At 39.0% G+C, this 17,318-nt stretch overlaps 2 protein-coding genes across 3 annotated transcripts in view; both read left to right on the top strand.

The window, feature by feature from the left end:
- The window catches only part of KLHL5 (kelch like family member 5), an 84,761-nt gene extending 75,416 nt beyond the window's left edge, over positions 1–9,345 (top strand). Inside the window, exons 11-12 of one of the 2 annotated variants that reach the window (XM_079769139.1) lie at positions 468–639; positions 5,615–9,345. In XM_079769139.1, coding sequence (XP_079625265.1) covers positions 468–639; positions 5,615–5,671 — 229 coding nt within the window. In that variant the 3' untranslated portion in view covers positions 5,672–9,345. The remainder of the gene's footprint in view (positions 1–467; positions 640–5,614) is intronic. The other variant, XM_079769140.1, reaches the window with a different exon arrangement.
- A 7,669-nt stretch (positions 9,346–17,014) lies between these two features.
- WDR19 (WD repeat domain 19) overlaps positions 17,015–17,318 on the top strand; it is a 68,382-nt gene continuing 68,078 nt past the window's right edge. The window contains exon 1 of the mRNA XM_079770021.1: positions 17,015–17,100. Coding sequence (XP_079626147.1) covers positions 17,095–17,100 — 6 coding nt within the window. The 5' untranslated portion in view covers positions 17,015–17,094. The remainder of the gene's footprint in view (positions 17,101–17,318) is intronic.

Below are 17,318 nucleotides of genomic sequence, written 5' to 3'. Positions count from 1 at the left end.
CACCCAGTGAAAAGTTGTTCATTGAGATAAGGGGTATTAGAGCAATGTAAGTCATCTTAGCATGTATATGCTCTTAGATAGGCAGCTTTCGGCAATTCTAGTAAACATACTTCTTGAAAGGAAGAAGAAGGTCCAAAAATGGACAGCTACAATGATTGAGGCGGTGAGTCATCATATATAGATCTTCACATACTGATTTCCTCAAATTTTCAGTAGGTAATCTAAAACCTTAAAGCAGTTTTCAGTATTGACCTTAGATCTTTTGAAAAGTTTAAGTGGAATGCATCTGCTAAATGAATCTGTAATATTGTAAGTTAAAAGTTTTTAGGAAAATATTGATATTCTATTGATATTCTCATTTTATATAGCAGATAATAAGACAAAAAGATAGGCTTAAAGAACAAAACTATTTTTACATAAAATATTGTGAGGACAATGTCAACTCCAGTTCTAAAATTTTCTTTCAGATATGATCCCAAAACAGATATGTGGACTGCAGTGGCATCTATGAGCATCAGCAGAGATGCGGTGGGAGTCTGTTTACTTGGAGATAAATTATATGCTGTTGGAGGGTATGATGGACAAACTTACCTTAATACAGTGGAGGCTTATGATCCCCAAACAAATGAGTGGACTCAGGTATGTCATTTCATTTTTCATTATTCCACTTACTCTGTGTTGTTTTTTAATTTTTTTATTTAATTATAGTTGGTATAGAGTCTTATATTGGTTCTATTAGTTTCAGGTATACAATATAGAGATTTGACCTTACAATGTGGTCACCCCACTAATTCTAGTAATCATCCATCACACCATGTAAATTTATCACAATATTATTGACTGTATTCCCTTTTCTTTTTCATCTATCTCCTCACCCCATCATTTCTGGTAACTAACCATTCTTTTGCTCTCTGTTTATCTGAGTCTGTTTTTGTTGTGTTTGTTTGCTTGTTTTGTTTTGTCTTTAGATTCCACATGTAAGTGAAATCATACAGTATTTGTCTTTCTCTGCCTGATTTATTTTACTTAGTATAATATCCTCTACATCAGCAGTCGCCAATCTTTCAGACCTCACGGACCACCAGTGATCCACAGACCACCGGTTGGCGACCGCTGCTCTAAATTCACCTATGTTGTCACAAATAGCAAGATTTCATTCTTTTTTATTGTTGCGTAATATTCCAAAGTGTACATATATCCCACATCTTCCTTACCCATTCATCTATCAATAGACACTTAGGTTGCCTTCATATCTTGGTCGTTGTAAATAATGCTGCGACGAACATAGAGCTGCATCTAACTTTTCAAATTAGTGTTCTTGGTTTTTCTTTATAATTATACAGAAGTGGAATTGCTGGGTCATATGATATATCTATTTTTAGTTTTTTGAGGAATCTTCATACTGTTTCCATATGGCCTGCATCAGTTTGCAGTCTCACCAACAGTGCACAATAATATATTTGATAAAGGTTGATATCCAAAATATATAAGTAACTCATACAACTCAATAACAAACAAAAAAACAATCCATTGAAAAATGGGCAGAGGACATGAAAAGACACTTTTCCAAAGAAGACATACAGATAACCAACAGACATGAAAAAATGCTCAACATCACTAATCATCAAGGAAATGCAAATCAAAATCACAATGAGAACCACCTTACACTAGTCAGAATGGCTATTATCAGAAAGTCAGCAAATAACATAGTTGGTGAGGATGCAGAGAAAAGGAAACCTTTGTGCACTTACTCTGTTTTTGTTAAAACAATTCTTTTAGTAAAACAGATCCTCTCAATTTTTTGGAGGCTTATGATCCCCGGACAAAAGAGTATCAAAGTATATAGCCTGAACATGATAAAGTCATCACTTAATTAAATATAAAAAACAAGAGGGACTCATTAATTTTATAACATAATTAAAATCCAAAATTACCTTTAAAGCAGGCGTCCTCAAACTACGGCCCGCGGGCCACATGCGGGTGTTTTTGCTGTTCTGTTTTTATACTTCAAAATAAGATATGTGCAGTGTGCGTAGGAATTTGTTCATAGTTTTCTTTAAACTATAGTCCAGCCCTCCAACGGCCTGAGGGACAGTGAACTGGCCCCCTGTTTAAAAAGTTTGAGGACCCCTGCTTTAAAGTGTAAGTTAATACTACTCAGACAAATTATTGTTAGTTGGTATGCCACCATTTGCTTGCTGGGAATTGGTGAGATGTTCTAGCATTGCTAGAGCTGACAGTACCACAATCAGGCTAAGAGAAAGAGAAAGGGAGGGGAGATTGTGGAAAACAAAGAGGGTAGTCGGAAAAATCTGAGCCGCTTACCCATCCATGACCAATAATTTTTAAATACTCAAGCCACTGACATTTGGGAGCAGATCAAATGGCTGGTCATAACCTAATTAGTTAAGATGGTAATCCTAAATTACATGAACAAGTAAGACACTTGACCTGCAAATTATAGCAAGAGTTCCAAACGTGTCTGTTTCTGGGAGAGCCTAGCACTTCCAGGAATGGTCTTTTGAGATCTTTTTTTTCATCATCACCAAGAACAGAATCAGGAATTTTGTGCCCCAATTCAGTATCTGGTACATAAAAGACATTCATATGTTTAATTGAGCCAAAGTTTTTTTACAAGAAGCAATGATAAGTACTGTTAAGAAAACAAAACTTATGAGAATCAGACTGTCATAGAACTTAACTACTTAGGTAGGTAAGGTCTGCATGTGTAAGAAGAGCCCACAATGTAGAGCGGTGATATGAAAAGTCCCATGGTATAAGCAGTGAGTAGTTATAGAAAACCAAAGAGAAAAAAGAAAATGGTTGTTGAGAGGGCTTCAGTGAGAAAGAAGTTGAATTTAAGCTAAACCTTAATGGATCCAACTCAGAAAGTAGAAAGGAAGGGGAAATTGTGTGAGAAAACATGAAAGAAATGTCACCAAACAGAAATATGTGGGCTCTATTGAGGAAGTGTGGCTGGTTGAGAAGAATAGGAGTTCTTATTGGAGAGGAAGGTTGGGGTCAGGAGGGAGGTCCATGAAGAAATATGTGGGCTCTATTGAGGAAGTGTGGCTGGTTGAGAAGAATAGGAGTTCTTATTGGAGAGGAAGGTTGGGGTCAGGATGGAGGTCCATGAAGAAATATGTGGGCTCTATTGAGGAAGTGTGGCTGGTTGAGAAGAGTTTGGGCATGAGAAGTCAGTGGAGACTTTTAACCAAGGGAGTGATACAATAATAAAAAGTTCACCTGGCAGTAGATGGGGACAGGATAAGTTGGGTTCGGGCAGAAGTGAAGGCTTGAGTTAGAGCTACAGGATTTCATTGGAAATTACGTGATTACCTCCCATCAGCCTTCCGCCTTGGCAGAAGTAGTGTGAATGATAACCATGAAACCCAAAATGGGATAGAAGAATGAGACAGAGGGCCAAAAACCAGGAACAGGCTTTATTAGAGGAGAAGGACCCTGCCGGCTGTCTCACAGGGGAGAGTAGCTGCACGTGCAGAGGTGAATACGCCTTTTGAGGGGAGGAACAGGAAGGGATGGGGCTTAGGGTACTCGGCAAGCACTGATTGGTGGTTTCATATAAGGCACATGATTAGGCACTTAGGTACTTAGGAATCGAGGGCTTAGGGTATTTGGCAGGTGCTGGTTGGTGGTTCAATGTCTAGTCCATATAAGGTGCCTGGTTAGGTGCTCAGGAATGTCCAGGCTGCAGGTGCAGGTTACGTCATACTCCATCAGTTGGGGGAAGGGAGGATCTATCATTTTCTCTGAAACATATTTGATTTAAACCCTTGGGCCAGTTATAAGGAAATCTATTGGCCAGCATTTGAGGCTTGTTACTGCAGATAATTAATACCTTATGCTGAATCATTCTGTATCAAAATTAATAATCTATGATCACATAGCTATTTTATGTGCATGCCTCCTCTATCACTATTTCACAGCACCTAGGTGTGAACTTATAACCATAGTATCTGAAAAATAAATGTTTCATTCAGTGTTCCAACAAATGGACAAGAAGACATTTTTACAGGGAATGAAATGAGCTTACAAAATCTTAAGCTGTCACCCACCCTACCATCAGCCTTGACCCAAAGCAGGAGGTGCCTGCATTGTATTTAATAAATTCTCTAAGCTAAACTTGCTAGCTGGTTGTCATGACAACATGTACCATTCACAGTGTAGAGATTTAGTGTATTGGTTGTTTTGAGAAAAACTGCTAATTACAAACAGATGCTTTGATTTTAATGACTTAGAAGTCACTCCTAGAATACTGTAAGTGGATATGGTTTTAAAATAGATTATTTGCTCAAGGAGATATAACAGTGATCAAAACAACTGATTCAGATGGAGAATAACTGAGAATTCTCTTACAATTGAAGTCTGTTGTGTTCTTAAAATCCACTAATTGATACAAACACTTTATATTAGTCACTCTTTCCCAAATGCTAATGTTTTATTTTTCTTAGGTCAAATGCATAGATTCTTACTATTCTCAAAGTCGTTCTTTGACAACTATTCTTTCCACATTTTTGTTTCCACTATTAATTTTCTAGTGTTTAGGATACATTAAAAAAAAAGACAGCCTGGCTGGTGTGGCTCATTGATTGAGCATCAACCCATGCACCAAGAGGTTCTAGTTCGATTCCTGGTCAGGGCACATGCCCAAGTTGTGGGCTCGATCTCCTGTGGTAGGTATGCAGGAGGCAGCCAATCAATGTTTCTCTCTCATTGATGTTTCTATCTGTCCCTTTTTCCTTCCTCTCTCTCTAAAATCAATAAAAACCAAAAAAAATAATAATAAAATAAAAACATTTTTTAAAAGGACAATAAGTGAAAAATGTAAGAGCTGTTCCTTATCTGTAAGCAGTTTATATTCCTTCACCTAGCACTCACACTTCTATCTACTGTCACAGAGTTCATTCATCAGGTTTGTTTCCACTACTAGGGAGTTGAATGAAAATCAGTAGAATGGGTTTAGACTTTTCAGCCATGCATAGAGAAAGCAGTCATTATATGGGAAGTTACTGTTTTTTTCTGGAGTAAGCAGATCCCAGGTATGCAGTGTATTTTGTGTATTCTCTGAGATAATCCTTCTCCTACAGGGCCCCTCTAGATAATACTTGATATTTTCTCCATATTGGTCATAAAGTTGCTTTTAAGTATTCAGCATTTTCTCACAATATCAGCATTTCCTCACATCCATATTGTACACCATTTTGCCCAAAACATCGTACTTCGTGTAGAACAATTCCTCAGTTATAAAAACACCTTTTCACAATATGTATATAAATATTGAATCATTATGTTGTACACCTGCAACTAATATAATGTTATATGTCAACTATATCTCAATTAATAAAAGAAAAAATCACCTTTAAAGGGAAGTGAATAATACATAATCATGTGATGTGCCCAAGTGATGTGGGATGTCTACGAAAGTTTCACATCAGGAGGGGGTTCTGGGGGGAGGAACCAGGCCAGCGGTAGGCCTGGGGCAGCAGCCTTTTGCCAAGGGGTACGGACTATTTCCATGTTTCACCAACTAGTCTAATATTATCAACATTTTTACCTACAAAACCAAAACATATGTCTTTTTGTTTCTTTTCAGGTTGCTCCATTGTGCCTAGGAAGAGCTGGGGCTTGCGTTGTGACTGTAAAATTATAATTTAGTGCTTTGGTTTCTAAATGAAGATATCCTCTTTTATGAATTTGGTACATTTATCCTACTATGAATGGATACATTTTTAGGAAATTTGCAATGCCACATTCCTGGGCACAAAGTGCCTGATCTCAAAGTGAAGATATTTTTAAAAAGGGAGGATGAACCAGAATCATATACTTTCATTTCTTAGTAAATCAAAAATATAACTGGTAGGTTATGAACATATGTTCCTCATATAAAATACAAGAACAAACACACTGCTCCTAAACACGGCCCAGTGTTAATTGGAAATTTCATTTCTTAATAATCAAGCACATTTTATTCACATTATCCAGATTTCTTTTATTACAGTGCAAATAAACCAGATAAAATTTGTAACCTTTTTCGTTGTAACTTTATCATACATGAGTTGTAGTAATTTTTATTCGTTTCCTTGTTTAAACATAACCACTCTTTTAATGATATACTAAAGAGTATGCTATTTAGTGTTTTGTTTGTTTGTTTGTTTCAGAAATAGCTGTAATATATGTGCTTTGGTTATGGATTTTATTTCTAAAATAAAGAAACATTGAAAAGTTAAAGTAATAATGACCAAATAAAAACTTGATATAATCTTTGGAATATACTTAAATATTCATCCTATTATATTTAGATTCACCAAGAAGTACATGTTACGATATTCTCAGATTGGAATTGAAACATGGTGGTCTGCATTAAATTTAAGATATGCAAATTTATGTAGAGAAAAGAAATGTTATATAACCTTTAATGTTCTTTCACCTAACAAGTATTTAATTATATGAATTTGTTTTCTTTTATAAAAGATGTTTTTATCCCGTTGTGCTTCTTTGTAATCAGTTTGGGGGGAATGGGACTATTGAATGTTTGAAAAATAAGTTTAAAGTGTTTATTACCCAAAGTTTTGTACATTTGTAAACTCTAATTACATATGTGGATGTTAATACTCTCAGTGAATTGCTTATTGTTTGCAAAAATGCACTGGGCAGTAACATTTTATGATAAATCCTTTAAGGTATAAGTCATTAATTTATATCCTAATATAAATGAGTATAATCTAAATGTCCATATTTTAAAATACAATGTTGTGGTTAATGTGTTTTTGCATTTTATATCAGGGTATCCTTTATTTCAGTTGCTTTCTTTATTAAAACAAACTTTTTTTTAGCTATTTTGAATGCTCATGCAATGTTTCCACATTGTTTCTAGAAACCAAGGAACTGAGTACTTCTGTTTCCCCAAACAAATCCTGTAGTTATTTCACTTTTGTGGCTGCTAAGAAAATAATAGTGATAGTGACAAATACATTAATATTTCATAAATTTATTATATTATGAATTCAATTATTTTACTGACAAGGAGGGTCAGCTGTGGAGTATATTTATATATTTAGAGGAAGGGAGGGAAGAGAACAAGGTAAAGGAAACAAAAGTTTCAAAAGCAGAAACATATCAGTACATATATATCCCTTCTCGTGGAGGCTTAGACCTGTGATTTGAAAGGAAGCACTTGTACGTGTACTTGTGATCATTCCTTAGAACACTGTTATCCACTCTCTGGTTCCCTGTGCCCACAGTGGAGCCAGACTCATTTCCCTTGGGGCCTTCCTTTCTTTTACGGAGTCACTAGAACAGTTCCTTTGATTTTCTGTCCCACTAGAGGGCCTCTCTGATGCAGTTTTGTAGTCAATAGAGCCTGCTCTCCTGGATACTAATAAAGAGAACCATTTCTTTTCTAATGACAGAACATTTGCCAAACACTCCTTCTTCCAGTCTAGGGTCTTATAAATCTAAAGGAAAATATGGCTCTTCCTTATATCCTTCATCCAACACTGCTGCCTTGACTTTACTTTTAGTCTCTCCATTGAGATGTCTAGTTGCTCTTTATTTTAACACCAATTAATGACCACCATATGAAAAATAATATTTGCTAATAATTATTGAATGCTTATTATGGACTGGGACCTAGTTTTTGCATGCTTGAATGCACTGTGAAGTAGGTTCTATTCCCTTTACAGAGGAGGAAACCTTGTGAAGTAGGTTCTATTCTTTTTACAGAGGAGGAAACATAATTGGAGAGGTTAACCCCAAGATTATATATAGCAAGTAAGTGGCAGAGCAGGGTTTTAATGCAGGCCATCTGGCTCAGGAGTCCACACTCTTTATCATTCCTGCTTCTAGGTAGAAAAAGACAGGCTTCATTTTATGTGGGGAAGCATTCATTTTAGTCAAAAGACAAATGAAGTTTATGCTTTTTAGAAATAAAGTTTATACCAGTAACATTCCTATCAGAAAATTTTGGTTCCTGAGTATTGGGGAGAGATTTTGCTTAAATATCTTATGGAATTTTGTATACATTTTGCTTTAGAAAAGTAAATGTAAGAAAGCATGACATTTCAAGTTTTATAAATATTAGATAAATTGCATTGTATTTTGGATGACTGAACCATAAATAAATTTATTCATAAAAAATAAGCTTTATTGCCAACAAATTAGATACTCTATATGAAATAGGCAAATTCCTATAAATGAACTAATTACCAAAACTGAGTGAAGAAATAAAAAAATCTAAGCAGACCTATAACAATTAAAGAGATTGGATCAATAATAAAAAATTTCCCAACAAAGAAAGTACAGAACCAGATGGGTTCACCGGTGAAATCTATCAAACATCTAAAATATTGACACCAATTCTTCTTAAACTCTTAAAAAAAAAAAAAAAGAGGAAGTAACACTTCCTAATTTATTCTATAAGACCAGACTGATTATACACCATGACAAACTAAAATTTATTTCAGGAATACAGGGATGGTTCAACATACAAAAATCAATCAGTGTAATATACCACATTAATAGAATGAAGGGAGCAACAAGGACAGTAATCTATATACTGTATATATAAAAAGCCAGCGACCGGAACACCGGAACGACCGGTTACTATGACACCCACTATGGCCAGCAAACTGGCCCAATCAGGGGGTGGGGCTGGCCTGCCAAAACCTCCTGCGGCCCCTCCCCCCCGAACCGGCCTACCCTTGATCAGTGTGGGTGGGAGAGTCCGATCAGGGGCAGGCCGCCAGCCAAACGCCTTCCCCCTGGCCAGACCCACCCCTGATCTGCCCACCCTACCACGATAGGTCTGCGGCCCCTCCCCCGGCCAGCCCTGCCCCTAATTGCCACCCCCACCCCAAGAGGGGGCAGGGCAAGCCAGCCAACCTCCTGCAGCCCTCCCCCTCCCCTGCCCAGCCCCACCCCAGATCGGCCTCCCCCCACCCCAATCAGGGACAGGGACAGCCGGCCAACCACCCATGGCCCCTCCCCTAGGCTGCTGGCCCCTGATCGGCACCACCCACCCCATTTCGGGGAGGGGACAGCCGGCTCACCGCCCACAGCAACCTCCCTCAATCAGCCCCCAACCCTAATTAGGGGCGGAGCACACTGGCCAATCACCCATGGCCCCTCCCCTCAGCCGGCCCAGCCCTGATTGGGCCCCGATCAGGGCTGGCTAGCCAGCCAAACTCCCACCATCTCCTCATCCCAACAGGCCCAGTCCCAATCCACCCAAATTGGGGCTGGGCCCGCCGGACCCCACTTGTGCACGAATTTGTGCACTGGGCCTCTAGTAACAAAGCTCTTAGTTATTAGAGCTTTTTTTTTCATATTACTGATTTAGTATTTTTTAGCTGTTGCTCCCTTCATTCTACTAATTTGTAGAATATAATAACATAAACTGATGAACAAAAACAGATTCAGGGACAGAGAAGCATCGATCAGACCATCAAACCTCAGAGGGAAGATAGGGGAGGGTGGGGGTAAGGGAGAGAGATCAACCAAAGGACTTGTATGCACACATATAAGCCTAACCAATGGACACAGACACTAGGGGAGGTGAGGGCATGAGTGGGGGGGGAGGGGCAATGGGGGGATAAGGACACATATGTAATACCTTAATCAATAAAGAAAAAAATAAAATAAATAAAAATTAAAAATAGAGAGGAAAATGGCATCATCTCAATAGATAAGAAAATGCATTTGACAAAATTTAACACTCTTTCATGGTAAAAACTCAGCAAACTAGAAAGAGAATGAATTTCCTCAACCTGTTAAAAGGCTTTAATAAGTCCTGGCCGGTGTGGCTCAGTTGGTTGGAGCATGGTCCTGTACACATTCTGTACACCAGAAGGTCACAGGTTCCATTCCCTGGTCTGGGTGTGTATGGGAAGTAACCAACCAATTGACATTTCTCTCTCACATCAATGTTTCTCCCTCTTCCTTCCTCTCTCTCTCTAAAATCAATTTTTTTAAAAGGCATTCATGAAAAACCCACACCCAGCAATATACTAAATGGTAAAAGATTGAAAGCTTCTCTACAATCAGAAAAATGCTCACTTTCACCACTGTTAGTCAACATTGTACCAGAAGTTCTAGCCAGAGCAATTAGGAAAGAAAAATCAAGGAAACCCCAATTAGAAAGGAAGAAGTAAAACTATCTCTATTGGCAGTTATGATCCTGTAAAATAAAAATCATCAAGAATCCACACCAAAAACAAAAAACTGTGAGAACTAATACAGTAATGCTTTGCAAGATACAAAATCAACACACAAATGTCAGTTGATTTTTATACACTGGCAAAAAAAATTCTGAGAAGAAAGTAATTTTATTTACAATAGCATCAAAAAGAACAAAATACTTGGGAATAAATTCAACCAAGGAGGTGCAAGGCTTATACACTGAAAAGTATAAAACATTGCTGAAAAAATTAAAGACAATCTAAATAAATGAATGGAAAGACATCTCATGTTTGTGATGTTAAGATGGCAATACTCCCCTAATTAATCTACAGCAGTGCAATCCCTATCAAAAAACCTAATGGTCTTTTTTTTTTTTAAGAAATTGGAAAAGCTGATGCTAAAATTCATATGGAATTTAAGGGACTCAAAAGAGCCAAAACAATCTTGAAAAAGAACAAAATTGAGTCACATTTCCAGATTTCAAAATTTGTTACAAAGTTACAGTAATCAAAACAGTGTGGTGCTGATATAAGGATAAACATATAGGCCAGTAGCATAAAATAGGAAAACCAGAAATACACTATAGTCAATTGATTCTAACAAGGGTACCAAGACCATTCAAGGGACAAAGAATTGTCTCTTCAACAAGTGGTGCTGAACAACTAGGAGGAAGAGGCAAAGTGGAATGACTACTAAATGAGTAAGGAGTTCCCTTTTGGGGTGATGAAAATATTCTGGAACTAATTAGTGGTGATGGTTATATAACATGGAGAATGTACTAAATGTCACTTATGGTAAATTTTATGGATATTTTACAATTGTATTAGGTACATTACAAATTGTTATTTAAATGTCATAACAGTAAGCATCCTATATAATAATCCTATATAATAAAGAGGTAATATGCAAATTGACCATTACTCCAACACACAAGATGGCCGGCAGGGGAGGGCAGTTGTGGGCGATCAGGCCAGCAGGGGAGGGCAGTTGGGGGAGACCAGGCCTGCAGGGGAGGGCAGTTGGGGGAGATCAGGCCAGCAGGGGAGGGCAGTTGGGGGTGATCAGGCCTGCAGGGGAAGGCAGTTGGGGGGGACCAGGCCTGCAGGGGAGGGCAGTTAGGGGTGACCAGGTCTGCAGGGGAGGGCAGTTAGGGGCAATCGGGCCAGCAGGGGAGCAGATAGGCATCAATCAGGCTGGCAGGGGAGTGGTTAGGGGGTGATCAGGCTGGCAAGCAGAAGAAATTAGAGGCAATCAGGCAGGCAGGCAGGCGAGCAGTTTGGAGCCAGCAGTCCTGGATTGTGAGAGGGATGTCCGACATTGGAGAGGGTGCAGGCTGGGCTGAGGGACACACACACCCTGCCCCCCGTGCATGAATTTCATGCACCGGGCCTCTAGTTATATGTATAATGATTAAAACTGCATGTATAGGCATCCCAAAGACAATTTTTTAAAATGTGATTTGCAATTAAATAAATTTAAAAGTCTGACAGAAGGTCTCTTTTGATCTTAAATCTAGTCTAAAAAGAGAGGGATAAACACAATGGAAACCATAAGGGGCAAGTTTGATTTGGAGCTCTTCCCCAAGGCCTGGTACACAACACTCCATAAATGTTTACTGAAAGTCAAGATAGATTTTTTTGTGTGTTTGGAATTGTTGCCAATATTTCAACTCTTACTCAGGAACATATATTCAGTAAAATGATATGTAATTTTACTGTGACTAGATTATTAATTCATATGGAATATTTTTATTCTATTTTATTTTTTAATTAGAGTAAAATAAATTAAATGCCATGGAAAGTCTAAGCCTGCTTTTGGCATTTCATCTTTCTGGATCTCAAATACCTTTATCTTTACCAGGTGTACCGGTTAATAATGCAGATTTTTTTTTCAATAGATGGAGTTACACATATATTGATATATATGTGATTTGATATGTATGCTATTTTGTTGTATTGACAACAAGCTTCAAAACTTCATATGTCAAATTTTGTGAAGGTGTTAACATCATAGATATTTTTACACTTAAAAATGTTGAATTTTGTGCAAAAAAAAAAAAAGAGCATTTGCGGGAAGTTTTAATTTATCACTTTATTTTGAAGAAAAGTACTGCTGAAAGTTATCGTATACTCCGGGAAGCTTATGGTGAACTTGCTCCATCTCAAGATACTTGTGAACGCTGGTTTAAATGCTTTAAAAGTGATTATTTCGATGTGAAAGACAAAGAACGGCCAGGTCAACCAAAAAAAGTTTGAAGACCAACAATTACAAGCATTATTGGATGAAGATGCGTGTCAAACTCAAAAACAATTTGAAGAAAGATTAAACGTTGCTCAGCAAATAATTTCTGATCATTTACAAGCAATGGGAAAGATTTTCAAGGGAGGAAAATGGGTGCCACATCAACTGAATAAAAGACAAATGGAAAACCAAAAAGTCATCAGTAAAATGTTGCTTCAACGGCACGAAAGAAAGTCTTTTTTGCATTGAATTGTGACTGGTGATGAAAAGTGGATTTATTTTGAGAATCCCAAATGCACAAAATCATGGGTTGGTCCAGGTCAACCATCAACATTGACTGCAAGGCCAAATCGCTTCGGAAAGAAGTCAATGCTCTGCGTTTGGTGGGATCAGGAAGGTGTGGTGTATTATGAGCTTCTAAAACCAGGTGAAATCATTAATACTGATCGCTACCGACAACAAATAACCAGTTTGAACCACGCTTTGATCGTGAAATGACCAGAATGTGCCAGAAGACATGGCAAAGTAATTTTGCTTCATGATGACACATCATCACACACTTCAAAACCAGTTAAAGACACGTTAAAAGATCTTGCTTGGGAAGTATTAACCCACCCGCCATATTCACCAGACGTTGCTCCTTCAGATTACCACTTGTTCTGATTGATGGCACACGCACTTTCTGAGCAGCACTTCAAAACGTACGAAGAAGTGGAAAATTGGGTCTCTGAAATGTGTGCCTCAAAACAAGAAAAGTTCTATTGGGACGATATCCACAAATTACCTGAAAGATGGGGGAAATGTGTAGCTAGCGATGGACATTACTTTGAATAAAACACTTTTGCACCTAACTGGTTTGGCTCAGTGGATAGAGTGTCAGCCTTCGGACTGAAGGGTCCCAGGTTCGATTCCAGTCAAGGGCATGTACCTTGGTTGCGGGCACATCCCCAGTAGGGAGTGTGCAAGAGGCAGCTGATCGATGTTTCTCTCTCATTGATGTTTCTAACTCTCTAACCCTCTCCTTTCCTCTCTGTAAAAAATCAATAAAATATATGTATTTTTTAAAAAAGCACTTTTGATGTTTCTCTTGAAATTATCGTGTTTTCTTTGATTACAAAATCCGCATTATGAACCGGTACACCTGGTATAAGAATGCGCCAACTCCCCCATCAGACACCCTTATTTGTAAGGCCTCAGAAAGGACTGGTATGTCTATTTTTTATCTAGTGGGCCTGAACAAGTCTGACACCTTGTATTGATTGATAGGGATATTAGTGTCATGACTAGCCTTGACTGACACCCTATGTTACCCAGTCCTCAGTAGTTATTTCCTTTGAGCTAATGAGGTGCATCTAGAAAGTAAAGTCAGGGAAGCTGAGGAACCATGTTCAGGGCCCTCAGTCTATACCCAGGCTGAAGGTGGGTCCATTTTGATGACATTTCTTTGTGAGTAACAATTATATTTAATTGAAGTATTTTAAAATAGCTTTATATTAGAGAGTGACTATTATTATTTTTTAAATATATTTTATTGATTTTTTACAGAGAGAAAGGGAGAGGGATAGAGAGTTAGAAACATTGATGGGAGAGAAACATCAATCAGCTGCCTCGCACATCTCCCACAGGGGATGTGCCTGCAACCAAGGTACATGCCCTTGACCGGAATCAAACCCGGGACCTTTCAGTCCACAGGCCGACGCTCTATCCACTGAGCCAAACCAGTTAGGGCAAGAGTGACTATTATTTATGTGATATTTGTGCCTTAAAAGTACTATAAGTTGGGAAGGCACACAATGGCTCAATGACTATTGGGTTATGCGGTAAGTGATGGCGTGACAACACTGTTTCAAAACTAGTCAGATTGTTAATATTTTTCCGAGTGAATACTACTCATAAAAAGTCTTTTGTTACTTTTTAAGATAGTAAAAACATTATACTTGTAATTAAGGAGAATAAAAAATTTTTGTATATTCAACATGTTCTTCTTAAGTTAAATTTACTGGGGTGACATTGGTTAATACATTACATAGGTTTCAAGTGTACAATTCCATGATGCATCATCTGCATATTTATTGCATTGTGTGCCCCCCTAAAGTCAAATCTTCTATCACCATCTATTTGACCCTCTTTACCTTTCACTACCCCCCACCCTCTTCCCTCTTGTAACCACCATGCTGTTTGCTTGTTTGTCTCACTTGTTCATGTGTTGCTTTCAGTTTTATTTCTTTAAAGTTATGCAGCTTCACAAATCTACGTGATAAACTGAGCAGTTCAGAAGAGACATAAGTGAATTCTGTGGAAGGAAAGTGGTCCTTGCTTAGTGGTAGCTGGAGCGAGGAGGTTAGAGAAGCCGTCACTTAAAGAGCTGTCTCTGTTAGTGACAAGAATAGTTGCGCTGTGTGAGAGCTTCAGAGAAATAAAATGCTACGTAGTAAGTCTAGCAAAGGCTGACCTACTTATCTGTCTGATTCTGTATCAGAGACTCGGGAGCAAAACTGCAGACAAGGACTGGGGAAGTGAGTTCATCCAACTGAGAATTAATTTACCTCAAACTTTCTGATCAATAAGACACCGAGCAAAACAGTGGGGAGACTAAAATCTTACTTGATAATAGACTATAAAACAAAGATGGGCAAAGAATGTTAGTTCCTTAAGGGCACATACTTGGATATATTTTTGTATCCCCTGAAGCAATTAACATTTTATTCACTGTTGCATCTGTAATAGGCTCTCGCTAGGGCTGTTATTCCCACTTTAGATCTGGGTGCACAGATTCAGAGGAGGGAATTGGCTAAAGGTCAAAGAACTAGTGAATGCCATGAACTGGGTTTAAACTGGGAGTTTAATTCACTATTACACCATGCAGTACTTACGAGAGTAATATTTTACAATAGAAAACATTTAAATATATAAACACATGAAGCAATGCACAAAAGTAAATCATTTGAAAAACCAAATGTGGTGCTCAATACTCATATTTAAATGTTAAATATGCAATGGCCATTACCTGCCAGCTTTGTATAATTATTAGGTTATTGAGAAAAGTTATGTCCCCACGCCTGAAAAATTTCCCAGCTAATTTCTTGAATGCACATTAAATGGACTCTATTATGTAATTTTCATCACAGTTGAGGTAAAAATGAACGTTAAAAATGAAAAGATAACAGCGCAATTTTATAATACAATAAGAGAAACAATGCGTACAACCTATTAGTAGGTTCTAGCATTCCTAAAAGGATGTCCACACTAGCCAAAAAAAAGGAAATGAGACCATCCAGATTGGAGAGGAATGAGTGAAACTAGTAAAATTGACCATAGAAAATTCTAAGAAATCCACTAAAAAGAAACATCAATGAGTTGAGCAAGTTTTCAGGGTACAAGATCAATATACAAAAATCAATTCCATTTTTCTACACTAGAAATAAACAATATAAAAGTGAAAAAATTTTAAAATTCTATGTATAATAGCATCAAAAATAAAATACATAAGAATAAATTTAACAAAATAAAATTTTGTACACTGAAAATTACAAAATTGTTTAAAGAAATTAAAAAAGAAAATCAATGTAAAGATAGATCGCATTCATGGATAAGGGAACTTTCTTCCCCCAAGCTTAGGGGAGGGCATTCAGTCTCTCACCATGAAGTACGATGTTAGCTCTATGTTTTTTTGCAGATGATCTTCCTCACTTTAAAGAGGTTACTTTCCACTCCTAGTAAGGTTTTATCATGAATGTGTGTTGACTTTTTAAGGGAATTTTGTCAAGTGCTTTTTTTCTGTACCTATTAATGTGATCATGTATTTTTTTTAAACATACTTTCATTTCTTTCAGAGCGGGAGAGGGAGAGAAACATCAGTGGTGAGAATCATCTATCGGCTGCCTCCTGCACGCCCCCTACTGGGGGTGGAGCCCGCCACCCAGCCTGTGCCCTGACCAGAATGAACTGTGACCTCCTGGTTCACAGGTCCGTGCTCAACCTCTGAGCCACACCTGTGAGGCGGGCAATGTGATCAGGTATTTTTTAAGTCCGGTTTTCTATAAACTGTTTTAAATCCGGTTTTCCATAGCACTTAAACTGTTTCTTAAGAGCTCATTCTGCCCGCCCACTTTCGCTGGCTCATGTAGTTGGCCTATTAAGGCCTTGGAATAAACTACCTCTCACATCTTATCCTTTCTAGCCCAGAAACATGGCGGGGGGCGGGGAGGGATGACACCTAGGCCCGCACATCCAAGCCCTCTTGACATGGACTGTGGAAGAGTGTTTGCCCCATGAGCCAGTCCCCACCTCCTCCCACCCAGCATTCCGCGCCTTTCTCGGTGCCCCGGGCTTCACGCGAGTCGGGGACCGAAATTTACACACGGCTCACAGAGCCCGCCTCCCCCGGGCGAGTCTCCAGACCCCATCCAATCACTGCCCAGCCAGGAAACCGGGGCGCTGAAAGGTCTCGCGACGCTCAACTCCTCCGGGCCCTGCCATCCTGGCGTCACGTGATCCCGTCCACGTCTCCGGCTCTCCTCCGCGGAGCACCGCCCTTCAGCTGGTGCTCGCTGATTGGCCACTGCTCGCCTGGTCTCCTGGGTGACGGGAACGCGGTAGCCTCCTTGGAGGAGACCAGGTGCGCCTGCGCAGTCGCGCGGGCGCGCCAGTCTGGAGATGAAGGTAAGTAACTTACAAACCCTGGGGGCGGGAAGAGCGGACCCCTGGCCCTTCCCTCAGCCTGAGGAGCGTGGCTTGGAGAATAGGGACACCCCCTCTTCCGAGTGCGTGGAGTCGGGAAGGGGGCGGGCAGGGAGGGAGAGAATGGGGGCGCAGTTGAAGGAGCGAGGGGAAAGGGAAGAAAATAGAGGAGAAAGCAGAGAGGGAGGCCTCTCATTTCT

This window comes from Cnephaeus nilssonii (assembly GCF_951640355.1).
Source record: "Cnephaeus nilssonii genome assembly, chromosome: 1".
In the NCBI taxonomy this organism is placed as follows: Eukaryota; Metazoa; Chordata; class Mammalia; order Chiroptera; family Vespertilionidae; genus Cnephaeus; species Cnephaeus nilssonii.
Note: the sequence above shows the minus strand (reverse complement) of the source record. Positions and strands in the feature narration are given on the sequence as shown.